This window comes from Mastomys coucha, unplaced genomic scaffold (genome assembly GCF_008632895.1).
Source record: "Mastomys coucha isolate ucsf_1 unplaced genomic scaffold, UCSF_Mcou_1 pScaffold7, whole genome shotgun sequence".
In the NCBI taxonomy this organism is placed as follows: Eukaryota; Metazoa; Chordata; class Mammalia; order Rodentia; family Muridae; genus Mastomys; species Mastomys coucha.
Window position 1 is genome coordinate 69,812,924 of NW_022196913.1, and position 12,601 is coordinate 69,825,524.

Sequence of the window (12,601 nt, forward strand, 5' to 3'; positions counted from 1 at the left end):
GTGTGGTTGTGGTTGTGCGGGTTGTAAAGGCCGGAGGCTAGAGTTACTGGCAATTATAAACCCTTTCTCATGAATATTGAGAGACAAACTTAAGTCCTCTAGAGAAATAGGAAGAGCTCTTTACTGCTGAGCCATTTCTCCAATCCAGTCTTATAATTCATACTAAAGAAAATCAGATTCAGTAGAATTCATAAACATTTAAATTAGAAATTATTAAGTGAATTAAAACATGGTTTATGGCATAGATACTATTTTAAACTTGTTTTCATATGATCTTTCCCCAAGAACTACAGTATTTTACATTCAGAGGCAAAATATCACCCTCACAAAGCTATGAACTAAAGCAAAGTATTAGTTGTTTCAAGATATTTTGTTAGTTTTAATTATAGTTACTGTGCAAACCAGAACTGCAGAAAATACTTGCTCAGTACTATATGGCATCAAAAATACAACAAGAAAAAAACCTACAACAGTTGTCAACTTAACCAGCTTGAGAGATGCCTATAAATGGTGACATGAACCTCTTGGTATGTCTTTGGGGTCATTTCTGGAGAGGACTGACATGTAAGACACTGGTGGGAGACCCTGTGAATGTGGGTGACGTAATTAGTGAGTTGAAAGTAAACAAAAGCTGAAATCGAGGAAGCTGGTCCACATGTTTGAATTCCATTCTTGCTGAATGAATGGTTCTGCTTCTTGCTGTCTGTGCCCTTCCACAACAGCCTCCTGATTCTGTCCCCTTTCACTCAGTGTCAGCCACCCTCCCGGAAGCTTCTGTGCCCTATGTCAGGGATTGTGGACGCTTTCAGTTTCCTACACAGAAGAGCTACCTGGTTTCTGCTTCTCCAGGGTACATAAGGCATTTTTGGATCATCTAGCCTTCTATCATTTCAGTCATCCCAATAAATTTCTTTTTATAAATACATACATATATTGGTTCTGTTCCACTAGAGGACTCTGAGTCCTGACTGAGGAAATGAATCAAACACCAGTCAGTAAAAGAACAAATCCTTTTATACTTTGTTGGCATCTTTCAGGACAAAGTGATGGCTACCCATCATTTACTGTGTTACAGAATATCTCCCCAGCAAAATAAAAATAAACAAAACAAGGGAAGAACTTAAGAAGCAAGAAGAAAAAGTGGGTGTGTCTGTTTTGCCTAGTGTATGAAGTTCCCCCTGATGGAGGTTGGGTTAGACAGAAAACAGAGCCTAAGTATATTACATACATCTTTAGGTATGTTGGGATTTTATCTGCAGAAATGTGCATTTTTTATTTTTGTATCTGAAGTTATGGATCCAAAGATCACTATTGGCTGCATATCACACATATAAATAGTCTTGAATAGTCTGAAGAGAAGAAATCAAACCCATGTCTTCAAAAAGAAATATCTTATTCCATCCTTCGCTGATCCTACAGAATGACTCTAAGTTCTCTTGACTGTGAGGTTTAAGGACACACATTACCTGTTGTGATGTTCTTCAAGGATTGACCAGCCTCAGAGATGCTCAGGGTGAGTTTTCCATTCTTAAGAAACAGGACCAAACTTCCTGAACCACTCCCCAGTTGGCTATAAAACACATGTCCTGCCTTGTTCCAGGTTCGAAGCTGAAAAGCGAGGGACATTTTATCATCCCTTAAACTGCCTGGCAAAGCCAGGTAACTCCCAGAACTCAGAAAAGTCACCGGAATTGCCTGTGGTTGTAGGCATGTGAAGGACACATTTCCCTATAAATAAAACAAAAGCACAGGTAAAGAGTCTTGTAGTAGTGATTTTGCCTTAGATATTTTGCCAAAGATAGAGTTGGTGAAGATGTACATAGATTCTTCTATCCCAACCTTTTTTTGAGGGTGTGTGTGGGGGGGAGGTGAAATTCTTCACTTTCTAATTGTCAGGATTGCAAAGGCATTCAGTATGTGCTAATTCAGCAAGAATTTGTTTTGTTGTTTATTTTTTCCCCAGTCTCTCTGCTAGGCTTGAGGCTCTAACAAGGAACAGGGCATCTCATTCAGACTATCCTTCTAAGAAGCATTTGTTCTTTAAGTTGTATTCCCCAGAATCTGTTCTATACCAGCTGCACTGCTTTATTGGGCCTGCCACTAATTAAAGGGCTCATTAAATCCTTAGCAACACTTACTGAAAATTTCTGTTACATTTTTTTAGTAGTTGGAATTTTTCTGATGATTTACACATGCACTGGGACCTTCCTGGGATCTCTGCTTTCTTCTACTCTATTCCTATCCAACCACATGCCGATTCTAACACAGTAGCTTTTGAGCATCTATTGGTATCTAGGGAGCATGGGCCACATTTTTGTTTTTCTTGTATATTTGCCCTTGGTTTTAATTTTAGGTGGAACACAAAGTATACTACTTTGGTATTTACTCATACTATGAATTTCAGTTTCAGAATAAAAATCTTTGGCTGTTCTGATTCTCAGTGGGGTCTTTGAATTGTTTCTACAAATAAATTAAATATGAATTTAGAGAAAAGCATATTAATATAAGATAGATAAGCTAGGGTTAGGATAGTGGTTCAACCCTGCTGAACAGCTGAGCTACCAGCAGATAGCTTAAATCCTCTACCAGACCAACGAAATCCTACTCTCCAGAGGTATATTGGGACATGGTTGCATTAATTTTCTGCCTCTTCAAGATAAAGGTAAGATCCAAAACTTAAAATCCTTTTAAAGACAGAATTCTATAGAAAACATTTTGTCCTAATGTGCTTCAGTGACTAATATTAGGTGGGATTTCATTTTAAAATACTGCTTAGTGTATATTATAATTATTATAAATTTTCATATGCATAACTATAAGAAAATTCATTCTTAGTTTTTTGGGATTTTTAATCCTGTTGTGGGATGGTGAGATGGCTCAGTGATTAAAGGCATGTATTAAAAAGCACAGTTACCTGAGTTCAATCTCTGGGACATGGGGAAAGAGAATCAATTCTTTCAAGTTACACACACACACACACACACACACACACACATTCACACATACACACACACACAGAGAGAGAGAGAGAGAGAGTAAATATAGTATACTTTAAATTCTGTTATGAAAAATTTATTGTAAGAAAACATTTGCTATAATGAATTAAATGTGAAAAGATTAAAAGAAAGGTATTTTTCCATGGTATAAATTTAATCATTTGACACTTAATTTTTAATCTTTTAAATAAGTTGCAAGTATCTTGACTGTATGAATTGAGTTTGAGATGACTGCATCCATTTTGAGTTGTAACAGTTATGATGTGTCCAGAGTAACCCTGAGTAACGCCCAGCTGGCTATACATATACAGAGCTATTACAGTTGTCCATACAACTATGTACAGAGCTGTACAGCACAACATTGATGGCCAGAGTGTGCCTGTTTCTTTGATACTACATTAAAACTAATAAGATAAACCCAACAAGGATAAGATCACTCTGTTCTAACCAGTATATGATCCATTCTTTCTGACTTGTTTCACTTGAGTCTCCCCCAACCCATCACTATGTTTCTGTCAACATGTCTCCCAATAAATTGCATTCTGCCAAATCCAGGATCTGCCAACTTATTTTTCTTTGACTTCATAGAACCATGGATCTTGTTCTCATTCAGTGGATCTTAGTTGTAGTGGACACACAATTGTGGTATGTTAGTCTCATTGTTCAGCTGGATAGCTCTCTGCTATAACAAACATGATCATTGGATGAATGATAACTCATTGAATAAATCAATTCTAGCAACTCATTTTGCCAAATTGTGAAATGTTTTCCTTTTAAATATTGAAGTAACTGTCATTCTGTTTTCATAATAAATACACGAGATTGTATAATTCTCAGACTAGAGTTCTTATACCTAGAATTTATAGTCTCTTGTGCAACTTGGAAAGAATTCCCTTTTTGTCTGTTTTCATGTAAAACTCATACTTCTATATACAATGTATTTAGTAAATCACTATTTTCTCAGTGATATTAAGAACTGATAAAACATTAAGATAATTGTAGTTCTCTTGATTATCTACAATCAATACCATTATCAATCAATCCATCAGTAATTCAGAATAATAAAACATTTTTATGGAGATGGCGCTTATTTCCCCCTTTTCCCAGCCTGTTTCCTTTGGTGAAAATACTTTAGGATAGGATAGAGATGTGAGGTATAGGAGGGGTCCTTCTTTTAACCAAAGATTGGAAAATAAAAAAAAAAAAAATGGATTCAGAATCACCAAGTGTTGCATGAGGAATCTTGACATGGATTCCCATTGGCCAAATGTTTCATTTGGGTAGTTTCTGAGAACAGTATTTCCAGGGAAGCTAACATCACTAACTTCTTGTCTTCTTTCTCCCTTCATTCAGGAAACACTTTATATTTCAGTTTCTCCGGGACAGGAACTTTGGATAGATGAGAGATACATTTATCTCTTCCCTCTCTATCTATCTATCTATCTATCTATCTATCTATCTATCTATCTACCTACCATCTGTCTATACCTCTTTACTGTTTTCACATCTATATTTATCATTCTCTATATGTAATCTTTCTATCTACTATCTCTCTCTCTTTCCCTGTCTCATCTATCCACAGCTATCAACTTTATATTTATCATCCTTCTCTCTTCTATCATCTATCATATATCATCTATCTATCATCTACCTATCTATCCATCTATCTATCATCTATCATCATCATCTATCATCTATCTATCTATCCATCTATCTATCTATCATCTATCACCTATCAAGTTTATAGTATTGTTGCATATATAGAGGCCAGAGGTCAACACTCTCTTAATTGTTCTTTAGTGAACTTTTTGAAAATATGGTTCTTTAACTGAACCAAAATCTTACTAAGTTACCTAGACTTGTCCTCATACCTCTGTGGCAAACATTGTTACTAAGATATCTACCAGCCTCTTTATTTACTTTTAAATTTTTATTTAGTTATTTTATTATTTATTTGTGTGTGTATATGTGGGCAAACATGCCATAGTGGCATGTGTGTAGAAGTCAGGGAACACCCTGAAGGAGTTAGCTCACTCTTATTATATGGGTCTCAGGATCAAACTCATGCTTGTGTAACATGAGTTTTATCAGCGGAGCCATCTTGCTGGCTCTTTGGTTACTTTTAATCTTGGCCCATGTACCTACTGTCTCTGATGCCTATTCTTTCCTTGTTTTGTTATTTACTCAGTTTCTCCTAATGTATAACCTTTCACACTTCTCAATGGTGTTTGTCATTTGGGTTATCTCAATACGTTGCTAGTAGTATTCATATCAAGTTTCAGGATTATCTTTTTATTTGTTTTCCCCATTCTCATTGGAAGTTTCATGGGATCCATGGTTATTCTAACTCTTATCATAGACTCTCCCAAATGATATATTTATCTTATGGCCTGTTGACCTACAGTCAGAGACATATTCAGAGTTTTGACCTATAACCCATATACCAACACATAGTAGTATGTAACAGGAAATAAAGCACTTAAGAAACACAGTGTGGTTTTAATATTTGTGGAGACTAAGGAAGAGCCTTACCTATAATTTGAAACTCAGATATTTTTAAAATTTAAATTATGTAGAGAAGTTTGTTAACTTAGTATGTGGAAGCATTACTAGTAGATTAGGGATTTTCATTGCAAAATAATTGGGCTCCTGAGAATAAAAATTCCCCAAACTCATAAGACATGTGGATTCTGATCTACATTGCAAAAATAGGATATTTTAATTCATATTAAAATGAAACAATTGAGTTTCATCAAGCAAATATTCTCTTAATTAATTTTCTGTCTTTCTCCCTGGTTAAAGTTCCATTTCATTTAGTTATGTGTATATATTTGTAATATATATATATATATATATATATATATATATATATATATATGGCCTCTACATCAGCTTCTGCCTCCAGGCTCCTACCTGACTTTCTTTGATAATGAAGTGTAAGCCAAATAAACCTTTTAGTCATGGTGTTTCATTACAAGCAACAGAATTTCTAACTATAACACACACACTCTCTGTCTCTGTACATGTATGTATGGGTGTACTCACCTGGAGTGTATGTGGATGCCAGAGGCCAGTGTTATAATTTCTTCCTCAATCACATTTCCACCTTACTTTTTGAGCCAGGATCTGTGACTGAACCTGGATATAGCTGTTTTGACTAGCCCCCTGGGCAGTGAGCTCCTGAATCGACTTGTCTTCATGCCCCCATGCTAGATAAGCATGAACCACCACATTCAACTTTTACCTAGGTGCTAGTAGTCTGAACTCTGATCCTCATGCTTGCATAGCAGACTTTACCCATAGAGCAATCTCCCCAGCTAGGAACAATTCTTAAGTGCAAAAATGTATAATAACTCCTTTGCTCTTCTTCCCTTTTATAATCTCTTACCTTAATTAGGATTTGTGATTCATGCTTCTTGGCTAACTTAATAATATCGACTCCGTTATAATAAATATTTTCTAAACATCCATGAAAATTTTTATGTGGGAACGTCAGGAAATGCCCTCCAGGCATCAGAATTTCTCCAAAGCTGATCTTAGAAAGAAAACCAGGAAATAAATAACATTGTTTAGTGATTTTGTGATGATCTTTTTAACCATTTTTGTTGAACAGATATTGCCCTTACGCATCTATTTGTTTCACCATAGATTTTCTTGTTTGCTTGTTTTACATGAAGTATCCTGTTATCATGATGTGTTTGACAGCCTAATTTCTGATAACATTTGCATGTAAACTTAAAGGAAGTGACCTTTTCCCACCTAGAAAATAATTGCTGCTTGGTGAACTTAGTTTCTTAGGAGTTCACTGTGTAGATTGGGCTGGCTTTGAACTTGCAGAGATATGCAGCCTGTTCCCCAAGGCTTTGGATTACAGATTGCAACACCTCATCTAGCTTTAATTAATAATTTTTAAAATGTAAGGTTTATCCTGAGATCCATAAAATATGGTCACTACACTGAATACTCTCAAATCAAATCATAATCAAAGTTCTTATACTATAGGACTGGGTCTTCTGAAAATATTACACAGCAAAACCATTTGTGCCTAATAGATAGCACAGTTTTCCTGGTGTGTTATGACCCTTTTAACACTGTCTTGTGAAGAACTGGAGAGATTCATGTTATTTGGCAGTGTGATTTAGATACATATTGGAGAAAACTGCACAAAAAGTTAAACCCTTTTAAAAGCTAAGAGATTGTTTATGTGTTGTTTCTGTACTTTCAGCTAAATTACACAATGTCTAACAACCTCAGAATTTAGATCCAAGTAACTGGATTCCTTGTTCACATGGACATGATGGATGTATTTGTCCAGGGTGAGGCTCACATGCACACTTTGGAGCTCAATGAGCACAGAGTGCCAATGCCGGTCATCCAGAAGGCTGCCCAGGGTGAAGTTCATGATAGAACTAACAGGGGGCAGGTTTACATCGCCTTAAAAAGGAAAAACAAAACATGGAGTTAGTCCTTTAAAAATCACACTTCCTTTCTGAAAAATCAGCACTCTAATTTATATCCATCCTTCCATCCTAAGTAAAGACACCATCTGATTTTCTCTTCCTCTTGAACATAAAATCTCTACATGCTTTGTGATTTGTTTAACTTTAATTATGTGCATATATTTGCATCTGTGTTGGGGTATGTATATGTGTGAATGCCCTTGGAGGCCAGAAGGGGAAGTAGGTTCCCCTGAAATTATAGGTACTTGTAAGCTGTCTGATATAGATGCGGTAAACCAAACTTAGAACATCTGAAAGAGCAGTATACATTCTTAACAACCAAGTCACCTCTCTAACCTAAGTATTTATTATTTTATTACTTATGGCATTCATGCTTTGAATTGCTGAAACCTCATCATGAAGACTATCTGAGGTTCTGTGCACCTTCTATTGTGCATATTACATACATGCTATATGCAGTTATTAGCAGTTCTATTAAACTTGCATTTACACTTCTCTGTGATTTTTTACTTTATATTTGTCATTCCAGAATAATTATAGTAGCATTTCCTTTAAATCTCAAAGGCATTCTGGCTTGAATGATAAATTATATGGTCCCTTACCTAGCTGAAAAGATCAAGTATCAACAGATGTATTTGCATCTAAACAGATTGTCTAATTATAAGTCCTTTTTACCTGAACTAAGATTAATCACAAGCTTTCCTTTGATTAATTCCAAAACAATGTGAGTCCCATGTTGTCCTTTGCCATGGAATATAATCCCGCTGTTCTGCATGGCTTTAAATTTCAAAAAGATAACCTCTCTTATTGGCCTCATGGCTCCGCTATCAAATTTGTAGAGCAGAGAACTTTGTCCATCAAAATAAACCACCTCAGATTCTAGGAAAGAGGATATTGACAAACAGTAGTATATAAACATGATAAAGATTAAAATATGTGGCATGATATATTATAGTACACACACACAGAGACAGACAGACAGAGAGAGAGAGAGAGAGAAAGAGAGAGAGAGAGAGAGAGAGAGAGAGAGAGAGAGAGGGAGAGAGAGATGCTAGTTCTATCTCTCTGGAGAACTACTACCAATAAAGGCCAACAAGTTCCTGATATAGTGACCATTCAGTGCTTTATTAAGATCACAACGTCAAGAGAACCATTTTGGATCTTCCTGCTACAGCCTATCAGAACTGTAATTCTGACATTTCTTTTGGACAGTGTCTTACAACTTAACTATGTAGGTCAAAACATTCCAGTTCCTCAAAAAACAAGAGTGTTTTAGAAATAACATCTGTGAGAAATAGCTGAAAATTGAACATTGGACACATAAAAAAATTGATTTTACCCAGAAAAATCTACTATTTTGTGTGTGTGTGGGGGGGGGGTATTTCAAGAAAGGGTTTCTGTGTAGCCCTGGCTGTCCTGGAACTCACTCTGTAGACCAGGCTGGCCTCAAACTCAGAAATCCTTCTGCCTCCGCCTCCCAAATGCTGGGATTAAAGACGTGCACCGACACATCCCCCTAGCCTGATTCAGACCTTGCTTTGCCACAGCAGGCTAGCCCCCCCTAGGTGGAGCCTTCCAACCTAGGTGAAATATAGGTACCACTTAAAACAGTAGTATATAGCTATCCATTACATCCAAAATATGCCAAATAAATGGGATCCATCATGTAATTAATTTATTTTATGTAGCTACTATTAGAAAAATTAGAAATCAAATTTTCTCATGTTGGATTACTGTACTTTTATAAAATTAGCATATCAAGCACATAATGAATACATTTCACTGTACATGTAAACTAAGCAGTCACTCCATGTTATACAGTTAATTTTGCATGCATGATTAAGATGCAAAATTCTTGTAAAATTCAAATGGCATAATTTGTGATTATGAGACAGTAATAAGCCAAGAGAAACTCTGAAACAACTGAGCAAAGATTTTCATATCTTAGCAACATCACTATCTCTATTTTCCTTTGTCTTCAGAAAGTGTTAGAGGTTTTATTTTACTTTTTCAACTTTTAGCAAAAAGTTTCATTCCTGAATATGCCTTGTCATTTCAACTTGTTGCTTTGTGTAATTTGTCTCATTTTCATCATAACTACTGTTCCTTTGCAACAATGTAATATCTTCTAAGGATATTACATTTATACAATGATAAGGATGTCATTGAATACTTTTCTTCAGACAAAATATAATAGACAAAATAAAATCAAAAGGCTTTTTTATGGAATCTTTGAGCAATGGCCTTGAAACTTGTTCTTTTAGTAATGACTGGATTTCCATTTGTTATTCAAAATGCTTAGATCTCAAAATTTAACTACATATTCTTAGCTCATTGTGTATATGCTACTGAATTGAATTAACAAATAAAAATCTCAAGCTTAACAGTAAATAATATTCAACTCTGTTCTGTGAAGTAAACACGTGATTACATGTAGCTGAGCAAACAAAAATCATGTTTGGGATAGGGAAAGAGTTAGCAACAATTGACTTTTACATCTTCTCTCAGATGTGATCATCTCACCCAAGGAGCAAGCTTTGAAGTCTAAGAATCAGAAGCCATCTAAGAGTGAATCATTTCCTCACTTATCCACCAGAGTCATACATTTAGAAGTTCAAAACCCTTGTAAGTGCAAAGAAGAGTGTTTATAGCTATAACCAATTATAAACATACACAAATAATCTACCACAGTATATATTTTGTACCAAAGCACTATAGTAATACTATTCAACAATGCTTTTCTTAAAATATTTCACAAGAAACATATAAGAAATAATAGTGCATCACTATTAGATAAATAATTTTGACAAGATGATGACATATTAGGCTGAAGAGATAGCCATATAAGTACAAGTGCTTGAGTTTGGATTCTAGACCCTATGCAACCAGCTAGGTGTCCCAACACATGAAAACAATCCAATCACTAGGGAGGCAGATAAGAGGATCCCTGAGGTTTGTTGGCCACAAAGTCTTAATGTTAGTCTCTGGCTTCTATATAGCTTCTATGGCTTCTATATGCACTCTCTTTCTGCCTATGTTTTGTCTCTGCCTCTCTCTCTCTCTCTCTCTCTCTCTCTCTCTCTCTCACACACACACACACACACACACACACACACGAACAATAATAAACTTTATTTTTGCTATGTAAGAGATCATCAATTTTCAAATCCCATGGTCATACCTAACCTGATTAATGAGGCTGAGATTTACAAGTATCTGTACTGACACAGCTCTTTGTTTGCTGGCCATCTTCTTCCCCAGGCTTTCTCCAATAAATCCTTGTTGACCTAGATCATATTCAGAAGTATCTCTATCTCATTTTCTCATGTTAGAAGACAGAGAGTTTATAGGTGATATTTGACATTTATAATATTACTGTACTTCTCCCAAAAAATATCAGAAAAAAAGCTAATAGCATATATGTTTAAAGGTTTTCAAATATTCATTCCTGTAAGATAAAGAACTTTTTCACAGACAGAATTCATGTATTTGGGAAGAACTATGTTAGAAGTAATCTCACCAATGTCCTTGTTATGTCTGCATCCAAGCAACAGATAGTCACCAGACACCAGGTGCTGAGTAAAAAGATAGAACATGGAACTTGATGGATTGGGAAACTCATTGTAGAAAGTAGGACTGAGATCCTGAAACATGACTCTGCTGTACTTACGGTATGATACTAGTGTAAATGGACATTTGGATGGCATGACACTAGTGCAAATAAGGCATTTGGTTGAAGAGTGTAAAAGAGTTACATTCCTCATTATCTTACAAGATATGAACTCTCTGAAAAGTCATAGTAGAAACAGTCTGCTTCCTTGAGTTGTTATTTTCTGTGTTTCCGTAGCTAAAGCAGCTTCACTCAGACTAAGAGATGTCTTAGATTCTGTTGTCTGGACAGATTCAATACATATTTAAAAAGTAGGAGCAAGTTTGAGTCAATGAGTTGAGAGAAACAGAATACAATAGAAATGGGTGGTAGTTTAGAAAATAGAGGAGGATAACAATTCTCCTTTGGGCATTGACTCTTAAGAGTTCACAGGCTAGGGAGGAAAGTTGCTCAATACTGGGTGAGCCAGGGTAGAACTCTTGAAATTCTGAGATGAGAAGAAGGATTCTAGTGTGGCTAGAGTATAAGTACTACTGAAAACTTGTAGACATGTATAGAAAGCAGAGGGAGCTAACAAACAAGATGAAAAGACTAGAATAGAGATGTGGATAAATGCTAACTTTCATGAAATGTCAGGCATGAAGTACACAAAGGCACCTAGAAGCTAGAGAAAATTGTTTTGTTGTGCAGATTGGAAGCCACAATTCTGGTTACTATCCCACCCCCAACCCCAGTTGAAAATGGATGTCCAGAAAATGTTTCTGCCAAGCCAAGAATCCATAAGAACATGTAAGGTGAATGAAAATGTTGGTGAGCATACTAATATTAATGGAATGTAAAAAAAATTAGATAAAACTGCAAAAAGACATCGAGACTAGGCAATATGGTAAGCAATGTTCTTAAACAAAACAGGGTGTTTAGTTAAAACTCAAAAAATCATTCCTATTAAGATAGACCATAAGATTTATTATACTGTCAAAAAAATAAAATTAATGTACTTGAACAATGATTATAAGAAAATATTGGATAATTTAGAGACTTTTTCTGCAGAAGGTACTTTGAGTTGGCTGTTACTGGTAAAATAATACTCATTAGTAGTAATTTATGATCTATTTTCATTTAAAAATTTGCTAGTAGTTTGCCACACCCACTCCAATGAAGTCTTGTGACAAGCCCAAAAGTTTGGCCATGGACCAGAGGTGGACAGCTTCAAAGGAAGCCAGCCTCCTGGATGGTGTCCCCTAATTCAGATGTGTTTCCAGATTTGTCCTTGTAGTGGCCAATGGAAGGTCTCGCATGCTGGGTGCCCACCAAGATATGATTTACTGTAGCTGAACAAAATTGGACATTGCTCTCTGACCTTTACCAATGTTCCAACATCTTAGCCAAACCCTGGCTTGGAGTTTCATAAAGAATGTTACCCATCCAGACTAATTGCCTCTGGCATTGTTAGAAAGATGATAAAGGGGGTAGGGCATTGAAGTTTACAGAATGGGAGACTTATCCCAGGGCAAGGTCAAGTAGAATCCTCATTT

The 12,601-nt window shown here is 35.8% G+C and overlaps 1 protein-coding gene across 8 annotated transcripts in view; it reads right to left on the minus strand.

The window, feature by feature from the left end:
* LOC116081896 (contactin-associated protein-like 3) overlaps positions 1-12,601 on the minus strand; it is a 183,287-nt gene that overhangs the window by 64,131 nt on the left and 106,555 nt on the right. For 7 of the 8 annotated variants that reach the window (XR_004115076.1, XM_031358625.1, XM_031358629.1 and 4 more), the window contains exons 5-8: positions 8,132-8,335; positions 7,246-7,430; positions 6,385-6,531; positions 1,467-1,728 (exon numbers count right to left, since the gene is read on the minus strand). Coding sequence is in view for 7 of the 8 variants with exons in the window: in XM_031358625.1 (XP_031214485.1) it covers positions 1,467-1,728; positions 6,385-6,531; positions 7,246-7,430; positions 8,132-8,335 (798 nt within the window). In the remaining variant the exon portion in view is untranslated. The remainder of the gene's footprint in view (positions 1-1,466; positions 1,729-6,384; positions 6,532-7,245; positions 7,431-8,131; positions 8,336-12,601) is intronic. The other variant, XM_031358628.1, reaches the window with a different exon arrangement.